Below are 23,337 nucleotides of genomic sequence, written 5' to 3'. Positions count from 1 at the left end.
ATGTGCTCTGTACGGAAAACACCATTGGTCGCCTGTACCGAGCCTTTTGATCATCCGTACACAGGCGGAGGAGACTGTCCAATGGAAAATAAGGAGTGCTCACTAGTGTGCACTGAAGGGCAGAACGTGTACGGAACACTGTTATTCTATCTGACCTAGCAATTTAACACCAGTAAAATTGAATAAGATAGCTAGTAGCTAGGGATTGGCATGAGTTTCATCGCACAAGTACACATTTTTGAGGTTGGTATTAGTTCAACATAACGTCATTGACTCAATTTAGAGTCAAACTTGCGGTTTCTGATGTATATTCTTGTCACACTGGTTGTTGCCGGGGAAGTAAACAGCCACGCCTGTCTGTTCCTCCTGCTAGCAGTTAGCATGTAAGCATGACGGCGTTAGCCAGCGCTATAGCGTCGTCACTATACTTCAAAAGGCTGTGTGTCTCAAATACTCATTGCCTTGATAAACCAGCGGCATGCAGACCATAGACAGATGTCCATGTTGTTGTTTGCGCGCCAATTCGTTTTGATACAGGTTATTAAAAGGCCCCTCTCCAGACATGTTAAGACATGTAAAAATACTACTACTTCTATGTATTTTTTCAGTTATTGGCTAATCCTCCCAAAAAGTTCAATTAACTCGTTTTTCAAAAGCTCATCTTCTCCATCATAGCATAATCCATTCTCAGCGTATGTGCACTGGAGATTGGTTTACATTACATATTGGACAAGGATTGACTTCCGATTGTAATCAAAATGTAAACTGAGATTTAAGGTGAGCACGGAGGAACTTTCAAGCTTCAGCAGAGGAATGTGAAAACAGCCTTCCGGTGTCAAACACTGTGCATCATTCTGCACAATGAAGGTCAAACTACACAGTGAAGTATAAGCACAACACATTGTTAGGTGGAGGGGGACTTACGCCGTTCAACAATAAGTCTTTTGGGGGTAGAGCCTTTTCTGACAAGTTTCCCCTGTTTCCATGATGGAATTTCTAAAAGCAGGTTCTGTCAATACCTTTTAATTCCAAAGTCTTACATTTATTCTTTTACTCTGTACTTTATGTCCTTCGCTGGCTGGGTAAATGTTCAGCTGGCCTGTATTTGACCAGTATCGTTGTTGTATTAAATATTTTAACCGCCATGGTATTCTGCCGTGTGTGTAGCGTGTTTTACTCTTGCTGTGGGGACATTAATCTATTTTCACAGTCGCATTGTGTGGAGTCGCGTTCCAAAATGCACGTCCCCATAACATTACATTTTAGGGTGAAGACTTGGTTTAATGTTAGGATAAGGGTTGGTAGAGGTTATGGTTTGGTTAAGTCTCCAGGAAAATGAATGTAAGTCAATGTAACTCAAACATAACTCTGTGTGTGTGTGTCTGCGTATGCATGCATGCGAGTACCCATTACAATTGTTGTCATGTTTTCAAATGGGTACATGTGTTGTTGGGCAAAGTGTCTCATAACAGAACAGATCTATTGAACACTGAAAGCCAAACTGGCTACTATTGTACATTATAATGATATTTTGCTCGCTGTAATTAATCACACAGCCTTTTGAGCGTCATCATGTGCTTTACTTTGTTGCACACTTACTTGGGTTTATTTCATCTCACATGCATGTAGTAGTGCATAGTTGTGGAAACCATCATCTCCTCTTTCAGTGGATTTGTTGGTCAACTCACAAACCACCAACATAAAAGCTCATTTGTGTTATATAAACCTTTACTAAACCACTGAACTGATCAGTGTTTAGGAAAAAAATGCATGTGTGTTCCAATAACCATACCTCCATTCAATTAATATGCCAGAAAAATATCTAGTATGTCCTAATACACAGTATATCAAATACAGTTTGCCACAAATACCAGGATGTACTGCGTCTGATACGTCATATTTAATTCTGAGGAGAAAACACTGTCTGGACAGATTGTTTGGTATCTCCAATTCGGTGGTCCTGTGGGTCTAACTTCAAAGGAGTCAGATCCAAATATCAATCCAATCAATCCAGTGATACTTGAAGCTGAAACTTACAACACATTCAGTATTAAAATGTAGTCTGTAACTTACTTCATAATACAAGGGGCCTAAAGATTAGCTTTGGAAATAATGAAGGCAAATATCCAACAAACACACACACAAAACTCCTCAATCTACTACTGTCTCTAAATGTAGCACTTGAGTAGATCAGCATATTTGATAAAGTGGATGTGCTTATATAATACTTGCACATTTTAGGGTTGTACCCTTTTGAATGTGCTTATTGTAATTTGCTGTATCTCTCAATAAATGTAATGTAATCATTTAATTCACAAGAAGTAAAAACTGGAAAAATGATGACAAATGCAAGTCATGGGAAGAAAAACACAAACTTTATTCTCTTCTTTTTACAAAACATTTTCATAATCAACCTCAATAAATAATAAATCAAATACGGTCCTTCAAGAAGCAAATGATTAAACCTAAACATGATCAAACACATTTCCTCAAACAGCATCATATAACGCTATAGCCTTTATTTTTTGCTGCTCTAGCACATGACAAAATGTAAAATGACAAAAGCAACACAGCAAGACGTGTTTGACCAACACCGCATTGTAGAATGATGAGCACATGAGCGATGCCATGATTATGAAACTCATGAAAATCAAAAAGGCAACTTAGACGTTTGCAAATGTGTCCTACTGTAAAGTAACATAACTGCATCATGGCTGCCCTGTCTGCACACAACCAGCAGGCACCTTGAATCTACGCACACAACCATTAATGTGAACTTTACAGAAAAAAGTTAAACTACTTTAATGATGAGGTTCTGCAGATGATAGGACATTTGTAAATTAAACATTAAAAACCAGGTAGCCCTCAGTTAGCTATTCCTCAGTTTCCATCTGAAACACATGTGGATGCAGAGCTACAGATTTACATTCGTAATGTAAATGTGAAGCAATGTGTAAATGTAAAGCAGCCGAGTTTCAACAACATCAATATATTACTGACTCGAAACCGATGTATTATCGATTCTCAAAAGTACCTGAGCCTAAACTGCAATGACGCAAATCATATTCTCCAAACATAATTTCTATAGTTATCATCGGAGTAATGCATATCCAGGCTTTGGGAGTAAAATGTATAATTATATTATAATACGGTGGCTTATAAATAGAAGCTAACCTGCCATCCATGAAACGCAGTCATGAGATTGACATCATATTACTTGCAGGAGTGTCCAGTTTGACTATGAAGTGATAGATATAGATATCATTATTTTATCTTATAGCCTACATTTTGCAATGAGAGCTGCAGATACCAATGAGGCCATTCATTCTTTGCAGAACATACAGAAAGGTCTTTGTTTATATTTGTTGTCTTACATCACAGAAATTAATAATCATTCTGCCTCATATGCTACTGCACAAAGGTAGGTAGCCTGATTTAAAATGAAACCTTTAAATTTGTTTCAACATGTAATTGACAGCAGTTGAAAGAGATTTTGAAATACATTCAGCTTTAGTTTGAACATGGACACAGGTTGGGTGTGTGTGTGTTAGTAACAAAATCCAACAGCTGAAACAGATATGCAGCGTGGTGTAACCAAGGAGATACTGTATTCATTAAGAGTCATAAATGTATATGTAAGCCTTGACTGTATGTACATTGATTGGCTGATGTAACAATTGATTCATTGTAGGTACATATGTATTGAAAATATTTCTCTAATGTTTCATACATGCAAACCAGAAACGCTTGCTTGTTGCTTACCAAACCAGCCCATGACTCTCATACATAGATGGCAGCACGAATAACATGATTACATTATGTTTGTGCCGTATAGGTGAATACAGTAGGGTTTATTTGTAGCATGCACTTAGATTTCACTCTTCACTGTAAAGTTTTTTGCCTATTTTCATTTGTCCACCCAACCTTTTCGTCAGGTCTCATAGGAAACTCGGAAAGACGGATATTTGTGCATTACAGTGGATGTTTTTTGGCCTGTACCCATGAGGTCATTTTAAATTGGAGTCAGTGTGACACATCCAGATCATGTTCCATTCCCTTTCACCATTCAGTCTTCCTTTCCACCTGTTTGATTTTGAAATAATTTGGAAGTGCAGTAGTGTGTCATGCAGATAAATCTATAGTGTAAAACTCAGACATCAGGCAACTTTAACTTTACCTTTTTTGTTCAGTTATGCATTGACAATGGTATGGTAGTTTTGTGAATATGGAATAAATATGTGTCAATATATTGTGTTAATATATTGAATAGAATGTGGGGTGCATGAGAGACAAGCTTGGTTTGAATTGCTATAGTATTCTTTAGGTTTACATTGTATTTATTTTCGGCTGCCTCCAGTGCAAGAAAGAAAAGTGCAGTGACGTGTTAAAACATGAGGTAAAACGAAGCGGCGCAGTGCGTGAGATACCATGAAAGGTACTAGAGTGTCAGAAAAGTAAGGCGACCTTTCAGTAACAGAAACATCAAGGACAGAGGAGTGAGGCATCCTAGCAACAGTGCAGATACACATGTTTACAGTAAATACGAGAAATCATCAATCACTTAAATATCAGGACAATAAAATACAGATAAATAAATATACTAGGTGCAATGCCATTCACTCAAAGGGTCATGTGATGCACTGAGGGAAGATGGGTAGAAATTAGAGTGTGCCCATTCCAGTGACTTCAGACGTCAGCCTAGAACAGTTCAGGGAAGGTGGAGGAGGGGGGGGGGGGGGAAGGTGGGGAGGCAGACAGAGAAAATGAAACAGCTGTGAAAGAAGAAACTTTCGCTTGAAAGTGAAAGTTATGCTGCTATGGCTGGCTTTGTGGAAAACAAAACAAAAAACTGGTGCCAGCAAAAACTCGAGCACAGATTTGATACCATATTTTTCATTGTACCTTTTCCCATAAAGCTTCTAAAAAAATATGGTAACATAACTATGCAACACTAACCACCTTCATGAAGCCATGCAGTGGATAGAAAAGAATGGTGGTGTCATGAGATTTGTAGAAATTGCTGCATTCCCTGACAGAGGCATCACAACCTATTTCTTTCTAACAACATTGCTCAAGTGGCAGTTATGTTTTTTGTCTTTTTTTTCTTAGCTTTTTTGTTCATTTTACATTTTTTATAAATTTTACTCTTTCCGGACAATGACATAAATTCGACTAAATAGGGAAATGGATCTAATATAGTAATGACAGAAAGAAATACAATATTATTATTGACATGATGCATGCTAAATAAAGAGTCTACTAAAAGGAATAATTTGACATTTTGGGAAATGCGCTTAGTCCCTTTTCTTACAGTAAGATGAGAATACCACTCGTATGTCTGTACGCTAAAGCCAAGCGATGGTTAGCTTAGCTAAGCATGGCTTAAAACCTGGAAATAGGGGTAGACAGCTAGCCAGCGTGGCTTTTTCTTATGGTGGCAGAATCTGCATTCTAGCACCTTTTACAACTCGCTAATACATCACGTTATGTTTGTTTTTAAAGGTAAAAAACAAACTAAGCTAAGAGTGCCAACAGCGCTAATAGTACAATCAACGGCAACAGTGTTTACAGAGCTAACAGTGGTATCCGGAGGGTGGCCGGTGCGCTTCTGCAACAATGTTGTTGGTCGGGACAACGTTATCAGCTATAACCGTCCTATGAGCACAGTGCAGAGCGGCAGCCATGAGGTAGCCACTAGGCACGCTCACATGAAATAGCATTTCCTAAAAGGAATGCGCGGACGGCCAGACTATGTCAACAAAGCACGGAGAAGCTCAGTTATCTGCTATATTTAATGTTCTGAAAACTGTATAGAGAACCTTTATTTCATTCAAACGCTGAAGTGTAAAAATGAAATGTTAAGGTTTGCACAGGAGCGTTATGTGCCAAACTACAGTGACTTCCTGGAGCCTTGATGTCCAAGTGAGGTTGCCAGGCAATTATGTTAATTAGTGATCTTTAGATAGATAGGATAGAGCCAGGCTAGCTTTTTCCAGCCAGCTAAGCCAAGCTAGATCCAGCTTCATATTTAGCTAACAGACATGAGCGTGGTATTGATCTTCTTATTTAAACCTAAGCAAAGATAACAATAATAATAACTGAACATCCCAAAATGGCAAATTATTCTTAACGACACACTGGCTACAATCCATTTAAAACAAATCCCAGTGTTTTTTACTGTAGGTCTCCAACAGGCTAATGCTAAAGTGTTTTGCAAAACCAAGGGAGTCGAGGGGAAGTTCCATGGGATAACACAAAGAGGTTAATTGTGAAGCAGATTTGGGGGTGACTTCAGGATGTAGTCATGGATGAGGGGTCATTCCACATGGCAGCCACGTCCCTGAACCTGCCATTGAAATTGTGGGAAAGCAATAGCCATTAGTTTCTCAGCGGACTGTTTTCTGAAATTCCCTTAAGAAGTCAAAGAAATGAAGTTGAGTATCAGTATGTGGGTTATCCTGCTCTGACGCTGATAATGTTTGCCTTTGAGGTGTAGGTAGCCTGTGGACATCAGTTGAGTTGTGGATAACACTTATTTTCTCTGTTGATAATGAATTACTGGTTTCAGCGGATAGATAGGGAAAAGGTTGTTGTGGAGCACGGCAAAAGAATGTAAATGCAAAATATGTTCCTCAGTATTTTACTGGTATGTGCAGTATCTATACATCTGAATATCTTGTCTTGTACACGGCTCAACAGATGTTGTCTCACAGTTAGTTGTTTTTTAATTTAATAACATAAGTAGCTTGTGTGTATTTACAAAAAGATCATCTGTTATATTAGGATTTGTCATGAATATTTTGCCCATGAACCTTCCAAACTGAAGTTGGCACTGAGCATTTGATGATTTACTTATTGAACATTCAGTTTACTAATCTGCAGGTTCTGTCCAAAGACACAGCTTTGTCTCAGTAGTTGGCATTTCTCCCATGAGCCACTTACTTGCAAAGAGTGTGCTGAAACTTAATGTCTACACTTGGGTGGAGTTACGGAACAAAAGTAGAAAGGAAAAACCAAGAACATAACCTGAATAGCCGCATTATTCATGACCTTATCTGTCACTTGTCAAAACCTGACAGATATCGTGCTTTTTATGGCAACTTATCAAAGTATCAGTGTCATGAATGTCAACACTAAACTAGCAAGCTATTTCTTTTTCTTTTCCTATAGCGGTTTACTCGGATCTTTGATATGAGCATGGTCCCTCAGATGTTGTTTTTATCCTTTAGATTGTGCTGGAGGCCAGCAGTTGGAGTGGAAAGGTTACCTGGCATTGATGAGATACTGGGCTAGGCTGATATTAGCAGGAGTCCCTGTGATGGTGATCTGGCGCTCTGACGAGCCCTCCATGGCATTCGCAATTTTGATCTGCGCTCCAGACATCTGTCGAATCTCATTTATTTTGGTTCCCTGGCGTCCAATGATGCAGCCTATTAGCTGAGGGGAAAGCAGAAGTCTTTGGACGTGATGCAAGGAAACGTCCGTATTGTCTTAATACATACATGCTCAAGACCTAGAGTTATACAATTGACATCTAAAAGGAAGTTTAATGGGTAATGAAATGGCCAGGGTTTCATTTAAATACCATCATACAGGAAATTAAGTTTGATTAATGATAGCAATGGATCAGCTGATAGGGGTTATTCTGCTGTGTAAACATTAGGAACTGAAATTTGCAGGATTATTTTTTGTTTTGTTATAAGTCATTTGTGCTAATAACATTCAAATACATTTGAAACAGGATTATCTCACAGTACATTTGCAATCCGTCTTCTCTGTGACAAAAGACTGAATGATTTGAGGTACTACACTGTGACATATATTACAATCTTTTTGCACAATGACCAATCATGTCAACATCACCTAAATGTATATGACATGCTAAATAAAAGACATCATTTGAAAAGTACAGAAATTTGAAAAAAAACGGCTATCCATCAGACAGCTGCCTCAAGAAGGCATTACTCACATCATTGGGAATGGTGAGTTCATGGGTGCTGGCTGGTGGACTGGCATCCAAACCTGAATTGGGGAGCAATGGGATAAGAAAAAGGAGATTTGACTTTAAAAAGTCCCTTTAACCTTTCGAAGGACTATTTTTTATATTTTGGGAAATGGGCTTATTCGCTTCTTTGCCAAGAATTGGATAAGAAGATTGGTACCACTCTCATTGTGATGGTTGGTGACAATGTTGTCAGCTAACTCTCAGCTTTAAAAGTGTTGGTAGGCAGATTTTACAGCTAGCCAGGCTAGCCACGATAGCTGATTTCCTACTGTTACTAGTCTTTTTTGCTAAGCTAAGCTAACTGGCTGTTGAATCTAGCATTAGAGTGGTATTTTTACTCTTGTCAAGATAATGACTGAGCATATTTTCCCAAACTATCGAACTGTTCTTTTAAATATACAACCTTATTTATTACTAAATTAAATATTTGTCTTACTTTATTTTCACACCACTTCTCTTTATTAAATTGCTCGTGTTTGTGTGTGTGATTTGATGTGAGAAAAGTCACTTCAAATGCATTTAAGGGCATTGTTTTAAAGAACTTGTTTTGATTCAATCAATAAATCCATGGATAAGAGTAACACACATCCGTTTAGATGAAAGTGGTAGAAAAAGATTCAAACATATTTATTATTGAGATCTTCAGTTGTTTTTTTTACAAGTTCAAATGCAGAACATGATACAGAAAGAATAATATATGTACCAAGGTCCATATAAAAATAGATTCAGTGGGTTATTATTACAGTACAATGTGGCAAACCTATTTCATGGGAGGTTTTCATCTGTAATGGAAAGTTAAGAAAGCTAAATATGTGTTGGAGGAACGATCCTGTTTCCAAGTGATAACACAATTATGAATTCATTGTTTTAAAGTGAAGCCCAGTGCTTTTTTTAAAAATGCATTTCACCGGCATTTCAGACAGAGCCAGGAGAAAAATATATACAGTACATGAAAAAATCAAAGAAGGAGAGAAACCACAGGGGTCAAGTCATGCTGTGCCAAAAGAGAGATAAGGTGGAAGGTAGGGAAAGAGAAAAATGTTTCTCTGGATGCAAAGAGAAGGAAATGTCTAAAGGGCCTTCTGGGTACGTACCAGGGAAAGCAGGGGTGGTCTGTCCGAGAGGGGTAAAGGGGGTTTGCTGCATAGCCAACTGGTGGAGCTTGGTCAACTGCTGAAGGGGTTAGGAGGGAAAGTAGAACTAAGAGGTTACTGTTACACAGGTCACACCAAGAAATGAGGCAAACCAAAACTACAGTGAAGAAACGGTGAGGAGAAGGAGGCCATGACACAGGGTGGTGGAGGACAAAAAAGTAAGAGAAAAAGAGATACAGAGAGAAGGGTGATTGTCTGTCATAGAGTTGTAAATTGCTTGGTAATTTAATTATTATTCCTTTTCTGCCAAATTCCTTGTCATTTTTATATGAATCGATGAATTGATTTCCATTTGCCTCCTCAATTACCATGTGTCCTTCTAGCTGGCACTTACTCCGAACTAAAAACCTTAGCTTTTTTTACATGCCTGTCATAGAAGCCGCTCCCCCCCAGGACGTCCATCCCCTGCTGTGGATAATTTCCATCAAGAATGGGGGAAGACGGATGCTTTCAAGCCTTCTTCTCCTTTTAAGAGGAGTTTTAATGAGGGTGGAAGAGGGTGTCAAGCCTGTACTTGAGTGATTGTACCGTCAACCACCACCTCCAGTGGCATCAATCACTGCCCATCTTTGAATTAGTGTATGTGACACACAGTAGCTCTTGAGATGCTCTTACGACAAGGACAGATGAAGGCAGATTATTAATGGACACTATATGGTCCAGTGGAATTAAAGGGGTGTCTATATCAAAACTGCCATTATTGTCTTTGTCTTTATTGTTATCCCCAACAGTCAACGTTTAGTTATCAACCACTGGTAAGAGTTCCTTCCGGTAGTTGAGCTGTAGTTCGCACTTAAAGGGACAGTGTGTAGGATTTGGTGGCATCTAGTGGTTTGGTTGCAGATTGCAACCAACTGAATAACCCTCTGCTCACTCCTCCCTTATCAAGACTCGTCGTAGTACAACGGTTAACATAAAAATGGAAAAGGATCTCTCTGGAGCCAGTGCTTGTCGGTTCTTGGCTACTGTAGAAACATGGCGGTGCAACACGGCATACTCTGTGAAGAGGACCCGCTCCCTATGTAGATATGGAGCGGTAGATATGGAGCTCTCTAAGCTAACGAAAAACCAACTATTCTTAATTTTGGGTGATTATACACTAATGAGAACACAGTTATGAATGTTAAATTTAATTTATGCTAATAGATCCTCAAAAATGCTACACACTGCCACTTTAAACCACAAGGACAGGGATTTAGGAGGCCAAGATTTACGACGAGCCTCTAAATAACTTCAAAGAGCTCGTGTGTCCATGTAATAAGATGTCTGCAACTATTTTTTTATCATACATGATTAAGATACAGGTAGAATTCTTGACTGAATAAAAAAGAGACCAAGAACTCACATCTGGATGTGGTATGGCATATTGTCCCTGAATTGTGTAGGCCTGAGGAGATGAAAAACACAACAGATAGCAGGTTTTAGCATCTCATTTACAATAAGAAGGGGAGAAAATCCAAAACAGTTTGTGAACTCGTCAGAAAATGCAATCCATCGGTTTTGTGTACAGGGACACAAATTGTCCGTTTATTTCGTGTCGCTCGGCACGATTTCTTAAGCAACAAAACCTTTGGACACACGTTGTATATCACTGGTCTCTAGTTGAAAGTCCTGTGTTTGTTGGAATCAGAATTCTGATTCTGATTGGAACGGGTTGGAACTGTCCACCTACCTTCGCACCATCTATAAGTGGTCTTTCTGGATATTAAATACTACATCACTAAATCTGACCATTGCATGGTCACGTCGATGCAAAAATAATTGACTTTCTATTTGCATTGTTTTTGTGCGGAGCGAAAAAAAAATATTTGACAGTTTGTAATTAAATACACAAAACACATAGTTTGTATTTCTGTGTTATTTCACATCCTGCTATGATACTGGGCTAGCAAATCACACAGAAAACCAAGTCAGCTTGTTCATTATCAGCTATATACAAACCCTCTTTACACTTTTAGCTCAAAGGACCATACAAATGTTTTGATTGCAAATATATTATGATCTTCAAAAACAGTAAGATATATTACAGTGACTGATCTTCTTAGCCATACTCATTTCGACCACATTCAAAGCGGTGACATCAACCCAATATGCAGTCAACATGTTCTCATCCCAACTGGTCAAGACACCAGGCGTCGCTCAACTGTAAGAGACCCACATAGACTCATTTTTGTCTTTTTTAGGAGGGGAAAGGGGATCTTTAAGAGGAGCTGGCAGGTCATCAGTATAAGCCGCATCATCTGAAATATGGGAACCAGAAGATTCATTTGAGATGCTCAGCAGGGTGTGTCAAGTGGTTCTAGTCATGAATCAGAAATAGAAATTAAGTAATTAATTAAAATGAATCGTGAAAGTGTAAAAGGGTGTAGAACATTATATTGGACGTAATGATGGCCATTATCATGCTCTATTATGTCTTATAATGTTTTGCAGCAATTTTTAGATTGATACCATTTGTTTCATAGATGTGGTGCTAAATTTAACAATTTTATACATCTCGAGAATGGATTAAGACACACATTGAGACACCAATACCTTGAGGAAGTCCATAGAAAAAGTTTTTAATTTTCATCAAAAACTTTTGACATTTGGAAGTATCACATTTTTGCCGATTGGATGGCGAGCACTTGAAACTGCTCAGAAACCGACTTTTTGTCAATGTACTTTTTCTGAATGCCAAAGGTCTCTTGTTCTTGGTTGTAAAGTTTCATAAGGGTGAGATTAACCTAGAGGTCACAACAGGTCATTTTATACAGTGAATCAAGTTTTGAAAATGGTTTCACTATGTCAAATGGCTACTCTGGGGACATTATCACACATGAATATATTTGGCCTCATTGAATCCAAAGAAACTTAGCTTGTCAGTCATATGCAATTTGTGTAATTCCAAGACTGATTAGGGACCCCTGTATGCAGAAATATTCAAATAGTGTGGGAATGTCTGTAAAGGGGGGACTCATGGGTACCCATAGAACCCATTTTCATTCTCATATCTTGAGGTGAAAGGTCAAGGGACCCCTTCATAAGGGCACAAGCCAGTTTTACTTCACCAAAACGTAGCCTAACTTTGGAGCGTTACTCAGGCAATTTCCCAACAAGCTAGCATGACATGGTTGATGGTTTAGCTTCAAGACTAGAGCCAGCTTCAGCTTCTTAAAGACAATATGTCGGCTACGAGTCTGCACTGGATAGCCCAGCACATCAAATCATGATGGCCCACTACAGCCGCAGTAAACATGTTGTGAATTCAAACAAAATCAACTCAAAAATGACCTCAAAGTCACCAACAATTTTGTCTTATGTTGCATTAAACATCCACTGGGTATGAGTTCCAGGCAAAGGTAAAACCACCAAATTGTCACAAGTATGTGAGGTTTCTCTCAAATTGGCTACATTTTCAAATGCAACCAACCGCTTTCAGCCCAGATCTGCAACTAAGGTAGGAAACAGCACATGAACTGCCAACACATTCTTACTCCCGACTTGTCAAATACCAACGCTTGGTTAGTGGCCCCAAACTTCAAACTATGACGCTCTCGGTACCCCTCTAGCGTCAGTTTTGGACAGGGCAGGGCAGGGTGTGTCAGTTTCCACTTGTGTGCATGGTGTCTTTTCAAATAAACTTCCGTATTCTCAGGAATTTCAGGTTGAGGCAACAAAATCACTTGGTTAGGTTAAGGAAAAGAGCACGGTTGGCATTAACTTGACTGACTAACGTCACAACCAAGTCACGTGACTGCCGACTAAAGTGAGTCATGTAACAAACGACACTAACAACTCATGTGACTGGGCTCACATTCACTTTTACCTTCACATGGGACACAAAAAGCCGTGTCCTGGAGGAAAGCTCTGCATTTGTTTGACCTATCTGTCTACACGTCCTGTGTGGACTATCTCGCTATTTATACTACATTAGTTGAATTCAGCCGCTAATAATGACAAGGGTGGGTTTACATCGGAGTTAGAGGAAAACGCATTGTGTCTCATACGGACGCTAAGGGGTGACTCTGTGCATCGGTATCAGACTCTGTGGGGCACTGACCAACCGTTGGTATTAGAAAAGTTGGGAGTGAGACTGTGTTGGAACTGCATACTCTGGTACCAAAGTCACATGTATTGTACACACATCAAACCAAGCTTGACTTTTTGAAGCAGTTTAACAATGTCACGCTACTTCTGCCTTTGCTGCTGACAGTGCACAAACCTATTTGCACGACTGCAAGAGGTTGTTTGTCAGGAAAATGCGAACACTGGCCATTTTAGTGTTTGAACATATAACCAATGCTGTGATGTGTTCCAGAGAGGACAGCCTCATGTTGGGTTGTGGTGGCAGGCATTTTTGCACATGAAAAGTAGAAAGGCTCGCAGGAACAAGCAGAGGCTGACGCTGCAGTGAAAATCTCACGTTGGCTGTGGGCACAAACTAACAAGCTAGAGCTACGTCAACTCTTACCTGGCCACCAGAAAAAATGACTGGTGTGGAGGCGGGCTTTGGGCGATAAGGGATGGTGGCACCTTTTGGTGGAGACTAAGAGAAAGGGAAGAGAGACGAGAGGCAGAGTTAGAGTCAGCATGTTTCTACTTTATTTTGAAAAAAAGATAAATGCTCGTTCAGCATTTTTGGGAAATGTACTGATTCTAAAAATGTATGAAAATTAGATGACACGATCCAAACCACTTTCAAGTATGTATGCTTAATATCTTAGCTTAGCATAGCATAAAACAATCCACCTACCAGCACAACCAAAGCTCACAATGTAGCATGTCATATCTTGTGTGTTTAATACGTATAAAAAAACGTAAGAGGTGGTGTTGGTAGGCAGATTTTGTTACCTTTGGAGAAAGTAACAGTATTTATGCTAAGCTACACTAACTGACTACTGGCTGGCGCTTCATTCAAATGAACAGATATGACGATGGTATTGATCCCGTCATCCAACGCTCAGCAAGGAATCTAATAAGCATATTTCCCAAAATGTTGAACTGTTTCTTTAAAATACTGTAGTACTCTTGTGTTTTGACGTAGTTTGTACAATTGTATGTATATGGAGCAGGGTATAGATTGTAAAAAAACATGATTTTTTCAATACTTCTTCGTGTTAAATACAGGAAAAGCATTCATTCACTTGGTAATTTACATGTATTCATGCTCTCGATCACATTTCATCAGAGAAACTGCAGAAAAAATCCGTCTGAGATAATATTGCATCTTGATAACTTTGTGCTCTTACTGTGAGAAATGTTTTTATTTTCTGGCAGCTTTTGAAAATTGAATTGTTGTTGGTGAAAACCAAAAAAATGAGTCATGGGGCTCAGAGGTATTAGGAGTCTATTCATGGAGGATTCAACAAAATCGGGTACGTGTGAAACCTGATGACGACAGATAAAATGAGCCTTCACCACCACGCTATTTTATCTTTTATCTTTTTTTTCCCAAGACAGCGGGGAGGTGATTTCAGTCAGGGAAGTTCCATTTGCAAACTTATTATAATGACACAGAGCTATAGATTCATGCTGAGCTGCAGCAACAGGGCTGTTCGAGACAGTGGAGAGGGCTTAATTAGATTTCCTCTGTAGCTGCTGTGCTGTGGAGGGAGGACTGTCCACTTAGGTATGTGCTTTAAATACAATATGAAGAAACAAGAAGTGTGTTCCTAATGTTACAGAAATAGGCTTGGGTATTTCTGTCAGTTCACCTGGATGGTTATACGCAAAAATGGTCAAGTGGTAAATACAAATTGCTTCCTCTAAACTGTAATGAGACAATTTTGCTATGTATTTACAAAGCAGTTACACCACAAATAATTCTCCAGTTTCTAATACCTATCCAAGTCTGCTACAAATTGGAAAGTACATGGCTAGACACAAATTACACTCTCAGGGCCTCAATTATGCAAGCAGAGTGCTTGTCAAGTTGACAGTTATTGACAACAATAATCAGGTGTTTTTGACCCAGACAAAGCCTAATTTGTGTCTTATATTATCTTTTTTCAAATTACAAACACTGATTTCCATTCAACAATCGATTCCTGAGAAAATGTGTGCATGAATGTCTCGCCAGAAATGTGACACAGCTTTTGTAGCCTGAAATTGTAAGTTCTTCAAGAATAAACAACTTCATTGTTACTAAAAATTAGCACTTGAATAAATTATCGCTCAATCTTGACATACTGTACCTCCAGCATGACCACACAGATTTGTTTGACACACTGGATGATGGCTTCTGGGGTCCCAGAGATTGTCACTGCACGTTCTGTGGAGTTGGGCAGCATGTCCCCTGCCACCTGGACCTGGGCCCCTGTGGACTGGAGTAGAGTAAGGGACTTTGAGGGACAATGTTGACAGGATTCAGTTCTAAGTTGCACAGGCTGTTGCTCATGATTTTGGTGTGTATACGAGTATTGAAAAGTGTTACTTTCTTGAACCTCTGACAACATCCAATAACACAGCTGGGTATGATCTGGTACTGTTGTAACCAGCTGTGTTGTAACATTGTACTACAACAGTGGCACATTGAGCCACTGCTGCACAGGGTGTGGATATAACATGTTCCCATCACTAGTTGGCAGTGCAGGTACAATTATTAAACTGTAGTCAGTCGGAGCATGTTAGCATGCTGACAATAGCGTTTAAGTGCAGCCACCCAAAGCCACTAGCATGGTTGTAGACCTTAGAACAGGGGTCTCAAACTCCCGGCCCGCGGGCCGAATCCGGCCCACCACGTCATTGTATGTGGCCCGCGAATCCGCCAGCAAAAAAATAAATAAAAGTTAAAAAAATAAAAGTTAAAAAAATTTTAAAAAAATTGAAAGTTGGACTTGATAATAAAAATATCCCCATAGTCGAAGTTATGAGATAGAAAGTCATAACTATGATAGAAAGTCATAATTCTGAGCTAGAAAGTCAAAATGATGAGATAGAAAGTCAAAATTATGAGATACGTAAACACACAGTCATAGAAGCAGCTCTTTGGCTGGTTACTGTACACTTGAAATGTAAATGTAATGTGAGTACATTGAAGACCACTTTAAACGTGGCTTTAAAACACATGAAATACTTCACGTGAGATTGTGCAAACGCACCCTTGAAAGGATTTTAAGCTTTGAACAAGGTTATTGTAATAACTTGTGTTTGATATTTGTCTTTGCTATTTTCTTTAATAGTTTGATATTTGATACAGTAATGTGGGTTTCTTAACCCTAAATTAAAAGGATTTAAGTTATAATAACAGAAATGTGCTTAAATATATTTTTACATTTATATAACTGCATGTACAATATTTTTACACTTGAATAAACAATAATCAAATGAAGAGAGTTATTTAACAATATGTTACGAGTAGTTACATTTACAACCGGCCCTTTGTCGGCGACCATGATGCTGATGTGGCCCGGAGTGGAAATGAGTTTGAGACCCCTGCCTTAGAGTCAGATGTGTATGTGTAGCCTTGTCTCTTAAAAAATTCCGTTCCTGAACGATGAAACTGCATTGTGAATAACCTTCAGAGGTAGTAAACGTATTTTGTACCGGATTACGTTTGTCTTTGACGTATCACAAATACGTTTCTAATGATAGTCTGCGTAAGGTAGGTTGAGGTGGTGGATGGGTGAATGGGTCAAACAAACACAGGGCTTTTACCCAGGAGGCCACTGTTCATGTCCTGTGTTAAACCAAAAGATACCGTTCGCTTATTTAAATTCCAGTTTGTAGCTTCAAAAATAAAATGAACATGGTCATTTTGGCCAAAACAATGATGTTTTTTACCTATCCAAATACTTTTTTTGCCTTAACCTAACCTCAGTTAACAACCGTAGTCACATATTTAAGTAAAACTGAGAACGTAATCAGAGTGAAAATACGTTTTCCTTGAAACATCATTGTGAATGCAGTATATTTGTATGGTAAAGTAATTTTATGGGAAACAGGGTTGGTATATGTAGTAGTATTAATTCCGAGGATGTATTGTGCCCCTTCAATTCCACAAACTATAATAATCTGACTTTGCTTACTCATGCTTGTAGACCCCCTTAGAGGAAAACGCCTGTGTCAGATAGGATGACATGGCTAGAGAACTCTGTCTATGCTACAACGTGTAACCTTTGCTCTGTCACTCCTCAAGTCACTGACAGTGGATGAGTTACATTTCCATTTCCCAAAGAGTATAGTTGTTGAGTCTATGCTGATTGGGTGAACGTAAAGTATGTAAAATATTCAATGTGCTGCCATCATGAGTTGAGTATAAAAAGTCTTCACCTGTGCTCATTAAACTATTGCTGCAACAAGGTGAGAATTTAGGCAGCTATTACATGATCAAATTCCAACATATCAAATAAAAACAACAAAGAAAATTCACACATTTCTATATACATCCTCCCATTAAAAGGGGAACACCTCCTAAATTATGAATTCCAACAATATGATCTTTCCATGGTCAAAAACCAGAGAAGTGTCAAGCCTGTGATGTCATCAAGTATTAAGTCTGGAGCTGCTTCATAGACAGTGAATAGAAGACTGATTGTGTGGGTCCATTGAATGCTTGGTTCCTTTTTTATACACAAATTAGCTTTATTCTATTGATGTGTACAGTTCTGACACAGAAAATGTACCCATACTCTCAGAACATTACCCTGGCTGCACTTTGTGTCATCTATAACATCTTCATTTATTGTCATTGTCTCCTATATGGAGCAGTTCCACACTTTACTTCATGACATCACAAGTTGAGTTCTAGCACTCTGGATTTAGGATTTCAGAGAGTGTTTGGCCTGTCTAAGATCATTAGACCAACATGTATGAGTTTTGCAAATGGGGGTAGTTCCCCTTTAAGTATTCATGGAGAAGATAAATTCACAAAATCTAATGAATACCAGGGGACAGACCAAAAAATTGGCTACGCTACTTTTTCGGCTTGTCTTGCATAAAGACAAAAGGCAAAAACTAGAAAAGGCCTGACTTTGTTATCTCTGTAGCATTTGTGGTTATCCATAAAAAAATATTTCATACCATACCTCTCTCATTTCTTTTATCTTGGAGCCTCCTTTACCTATGAGGGAGCCACACTGACTGGCCGGCACCACAAGCCTTAAGGTGACTGGGGGCTTGCTGGTTGCTGGGCTGTTGCTCATGGAATTGATTATATCCTGGAAAAAGAGAATGTATAATTAATTTTGCAGTGGTGAAATTTTTCTCAATGTGACCCAAACAAATCAATGAATCAGTGCACAGTCTCAAAGGTGTGTTTCAATCATTCTTTCATATCTTTTCTGCTTTGTGAATGAGCACTGCTCTCTGTCTGTGTCAGTAAATAACGAAAGCCTTGTTTCAGCAGACCAGATTTTACACACATCACTAAGGACACAGCAGAGGGTCTCCTCTTGCAAGTTGCAGTCACAGTGCTTCGGTATATCAAGTAATTGAGTCACATCAAAGACACGATCAGAGGAAAAAGTTGATTTAAATTCCCTCAGTCATGGGATACAAATATCTACCATGATGGAGTATGCGCCTTATATAGATGTGCTGTATGTATGTACCCATACAGAAAAGTCTGTATACTGTATATATTTAACAACTGGAGATTTATTTTGCATGTGTAAAATATAACCATTGTATAAACTAAGTTGTGGTCCTTTAAGATATAAACAGATCTTTGTGTCAGCTCTTTCAAATTGAGATACAGCACCTGTGTCAAAAATGACAGTAATAAATTCCAGGCACACCTTGTGTGTACATAAAGATGGCAAAAGGCCTTGAACCCCCATTAGACCTGCATTTTTCACTTTATATAGAAACACTGCTGTCACACTCTCCTCATACCTCCTCGAATTTGTAGGCAATCATAGCAAATGCCTTGAAGATGGTGTCTGTTGGTCCAGTGATGGTGACAATCCTCTCTGGACAGTTGCCTTCAGAAATATTGATTCGTGCTCCGCTCTGGAAAAACAATGCAAACATACTGTTAATGGGGTCAATACAATTGACACGAGTCCTTAATCTCGGAATAAATAAATACAAAATTTAAATAATCTATTCATTATTGAATTATTTAAACTGTGTTTAGACTGAAACCCACCTCTTCTCGCATCTTTTTTACTGTTTCCCCTTTCTGTAAAAAAGTACATTTTATTAAATCACTTTTTTTTTAATGATTAAAATCATGGTTCATACATTTATTTCCACAAGTACAAACATGTGTGATTTAATAAAAATGTCATACCTTTCCAATTATGCTTCCAACCTCCTACAATAACAAAACAACAGACAAGAGAGTAAAACATGGATTTTCAGACAATGATTAATTGAAGAAGGTGCAAACAGTACAAGGACAAGCAAAGGGTTCACAGCTGCATGGCGGTGTGGAGGGACACACTTACCATTTGCATGTAATTACTCTTCATGAGCTTGGTGTGGCACACTGAGCAAAAGGCAGAGGGCCATAAGCTTCAACACAGGGTTACATCCATTGTGACGTTAAAGCTGCATGCCAGTTGCGGCTCAAGTCTTTAGCTTGTTGCTAAAAATTGCAGATTGTTTGATAGATGGATGACATGACATTATCTTAATTCTTTTTTTACTTTTCATATATTTTCAAATAGGTGGCTGTGATCTAAAAGGGTTTTAAAGTCCTTTTTATTTCATCTTGACTTAATTAAAGCAATTATTTACATTCACAAAGGATTATAAAACGTTACATAGTAAAAATACTTTGTTGTTGCCCTAAAATATTCTTTTAGGAATTTGTACTTCATTCAAGCATTTTCTATCTTTTTACTCAAACCTTTACTGCACGACAATTTATGTATTCATCTATTTAATTATCCATGATTTATTATATTGTATGATGGCAAGTTACTGTCCATCATTAACAAATGACATGTTGTCTGTTTCCATGCATTCCGCAACTTTATTACAATAGATCTATTCAAGCTCTTACACAATGATGCATCACTCACATCTTACAGTTCAACCAACTCTTAGCTACAATAAATCGAATCAGATGCATATCTTTACGACTGAATTTATGCTTCGAGAAATCTCACACCCAGATCTGAGACCCTGTGTGGCTCAGGATTAGAGTGGGTCGTCCTCACTCAATCAAAGGATCGGCGGTTCGATCCCCACCTTGTGGTGTATGAATGTTAGTTAGTTATGATGGGCAGGTGGCCCCTGCAATCAGTGTATGAATGGTTGTGAATGGTTGAATGACATGTACTGTTAAAGTGCTTTGAGTGGTCGGAAGACAAGAAAAGTCCATTTACCATTGACAACCTGCGCTCACCACTTCTGCTTATACAAAGTCTAGAAGACAAACATCCAGGACAGTACATACTCCACCTTCAGGGACACGCGTGTCCACCACAAAGTCTTTCAGATGTCCTGCGCCACCAATACAGTGAAGCAAAGAGCTCTTATAGACTGGCCCATATAGACCATGCTGACAATGCTTTCTAACACCGCACCCAGCCCAACCAAATGGCAGTCTTCTGCTGCAGTGAGCAAAAGAGCCACACCAGTGTCATGCTGCCAAATGTCCTCCCCCATACACCATTTACTATACATCTCTGGGGCCTGACTGGGTCTGTCTTGATGCAGGGTTATTCAAACTGTCACTGGGTCACCGGTGTCTGGAGCTCCTGCATGAGCAGCCATGCAGTAGGGTGAATCATCGGGCTGCAGATTGATCAGCACAAAAATCAAGGGGAAGATTCTGTCCTTGTGCCGTACACCCCACCAACAAGGCCAACTTAGTGGAGATGTGCAGCATGGGTTTTCCATTTACCTAGCGGCCAGAAGACCTCCCTGAAGACGAAGGCATTTAAACTTTCATTCAATTTCCCTCATTACCCTTTAATAAACTCTGAAGACATAACTGAGGCAACTTGCTTGCCACTTTTAGTTTGTGAATCACAGCGTTAGCACCTAACTGCAGAAGGGACAGGAAAGCAATGGCCAAGTTAACTGAGCATGATGATCTTAACCAGCGGGGGCAAACACACACACACACAAAGAGTAGAAGGGGAAGAGAATGGAGGAAGAGCACAGTACACATAAGTGCTTGAACAAAAAATCGATGGTGGTGCCCACTTACTCTGTGCCCTGGGAATCCTGAAAACACTAAGGGCAGACAGACAGGAACACACTGAGCAGAGTCGGTAGAAGCCTGTCACTCTTAAAGTCTGGAAGTGGAGTCTCTGCTTGTGAGCTCTAATCAACCGTCCCCATCCCAGAGGCTCGGTGCGTGTACCAACGCAATAAACTGTTGTGAGGTCAAGCTAGTGCAGAGAGCTGGACAGTGGCACTGAAAGACAAAAGACAGCTGCTGCCCAGCTACCACGATGTTCTTATACAGAGAAACGTCAACGGTCGGGGAAGATGAGGGTGCAACAAGTCCAACATCTGTATCAATTCTGTCACGCTATATAAGGCTTAGGAAGGTGCAAACTGCTGTGGGATCAGCAGAGCTAACATCAAAGCTCTGCACTTCCATCTTTAACACTAAAGGTCATGTTTTATTTCCAGTTGGATGTCGCAAGCTGCACAGAACCCCCTGTCATGGTGAGACTGGGAGAGGAGCGGCAGCAATACACCAAGGAGATAAGATGAGCTTTCATATTGATCTTTCAGGGTGAAAATGGATGTACAACTGCAGTGGATTTGTGAGTTCAACTAGTTTACTGGGCTGTTGTTGCAGAAAAGCAGAGCTAGTGTAGTATACTAATCTTCAACGACAGATTTAGAAAAGAATGGTCAGCAGCTGAGGCTTTTAGTCTCTACTGTGGGTCATGCTTCAAAAACATCTGGGTCCGTATACTTCCCATAATGCAACCAATCATATTTTCATTAGACCTTCCCTGCCTGGTAAATGCAAATGTCTTCCATGTGGTCAGCTTGTAACATAGGTTCTCTGTTCAGAATCAGAAAGTCCAAGCAGAGATAAACAGCTGATGACCTTATCAGGGTTATGAAGTTATTTTGAGTAGGAATCTTCTTGACAAGCATAAGTATAAAAGCGGTGAGGTGACCCTTAAAGTAACGATGCTACTGTTAAATTTTGCCCCCACTGACTTCAATTCATCATGACTTCTCTGTTTTTTTTTTTTATTCTCCTTTCGCCGTGAAGGTATGCAAAAAGTTTTATCAAAGAATTCAAGGTAACATGCGGAGAGTAATGTAAAAACAAATTATTTTGTGGTTGAAGTATTCCTTTAAAACAGGGGTGTCAAACTCATTTTCACTCCCGGCCACATCAGCATCATGGTTTCCCTCAAAGGGTCGGTTGTAACTGTAAGACTGTATTAGCTAGCTGTGTTGTTAGATTAGCTGCTAGTTCCTGAACTCGGTCTGCGATGGTGTTTCTTCACAAACTGACATTTGTAAAAGTCTGTATCTGATCGGAGCTCACCTGCTCACATACCTTTAGCATGCACTAGGCTGTAGCTTTTGTAAATACATTCTGCTGTGATTGCAGTCTGCCTTTTAATTATTGGACAATTTGATGTTTTTCTTGGAGGTTAAATTTAGCTCCGTGTTTGGTGTCAAAATGCCGACGTGAATTGTATCCTTCATCACCGACACGCATCATAACACAGAAGACAGACCCGTTTTTTCTCCCTGAAGCACAGACATGTATTCGCTTTCCCATCTTAAATTACATCTTCTTTTCAATTTTTCTCTTCGTGGACATTTTGGGATTATTTGTCGATCTTTTTCAACTCAATCACTTGTTGGAAAACCGCTTTACGGGCTGTTCCCTCTCCTGTCCACCTGTTGTAATGTCACAGACAACATGCTATCTCATAATTTCAACTTTCTATCTCATAATTTCGACCATGGGGATATTTTTATTTTCAAGTCTAACTTAAATTTTTTTATTTATTTTTTTTTTGCTGGTGGATTCGCGGGCCACATAAAATGACGTGGCGGGCCGGATTCGGCCCGCGGGCCTTGAGTTTGACACGTGTGCTTTAAAAGGTCAAAAATTACTTTAAGGCCCCTTTAATGAAGAAACAAATTGCCAACATGTCTTTCCCTTCTACTACAGCCAGCATAAATGTCTGTGCCTGCTTACTTTTCCATGCATGAGGAGGCGGATGGTAAGAGTGACATTGAGGCCACCATCTGACTGGACTTTGGTGGGCTCCATGCTTGGGGAGGGGGGGGGGGGGGGGGGGGGGGGGG

General features: G+C 39.4%; 1 protein-coding gene across 5 annotated transcripts in view; it reads right to left on the bottom strand.

Moving 5' to 3' along the window:
* Nucleotides 1-2,384: 2,384 nt before the first annotated feature.
* pcbp3 (poly(rC) binding protein 3) overlaps nucleotides 2,385-23,337 on the bottom strand; it is a 65,300-nt gene continuing 44,347 nt past the window's right edge. Inside the window, exons 1-12 of one of the 5 annotated variants that reach the window (XM_031875103.1) lie at nucleotides 23,228-23,329; nucleotides 19,376-19,399; nucleotides 19,232-19,264; nucleotides 18,976-19,092; nucleotides 18,168-18,299; nucleotides 15,336-15,464; nucleotides 13,613-13,687; nucleotides 10,505-10,546; nucleotides 9,100-9,178; nucleotides 7,970-8,022; nucleotides 7,268-7,437; nucleotides 2,385-6,346 (exon numbers count right to left, since the gene is read on the bottom strand). In XM_031875103.1, coding sequence (XP_031730963.1) covers nucleotides 6,292-6,346; nucleotides 7,268-7,437; nucleotides 7,970-8,022; nucleotides 9,100-9,178; nucleotides 10,505-10,546; nucleotides 13,613-13,687; nucleotides 15,336-15,464; nucleotides 18,168-18,299; nucleotides 18,976-19,092; nucleotides 19,232-19,264; nucleotides 19,376-19,399; nucleotides 23,228-23,302 — 984 coding nt within the window. In that variant the 5' untranslated portion in view covers nucleotides 23,303-23,329 and the 3' untranslated portion in view covers nucleotides 2,385-6,291. Of the gene's footprint in view, nucleotides 6,347-7,267; nucleotides 7,438-7,969; nucleotides 8,023-9,099; nucleotides 9,179-10,504; nucleotides 10,547-13,612; nucleotides 13,688-15,335; nucleotides 15,465-18,167; nucleotides 18,300-18,975; nucleotides 19,093-19,231; nucleotides 19,265-19,375; nucleotides 19,400-23,227; nucleotides 23,330-23,337 lie in introns of those variants that run through there. The other 4 variants (XM_031875106.1, XM_031875105.1, XM_031875107.1 and 1 more) reach the window with 4 other exon arrangements.

This window comes from Anarrhichthys ocellatus, unplaced genomic scaffold, assembly GCF_004355925.1.
Source record: "Anarrhichthys ocellatus isolate YVR2014 unplaced genomic scaffold, GSC_Weel_1.0 scaffold86, whole genome shotgun sequence".
NCBI lineage: Eukaryota > Metazoa > Chordata > Actinopteri > Perciformes > Anarhichadidae > Anarrhichthys > Anarrhichthys ocellatus.
Note: the sequence above shows the minus strand (reverse complement) of the source record. Positions and strands in the feature narration are given on the sequence as shown.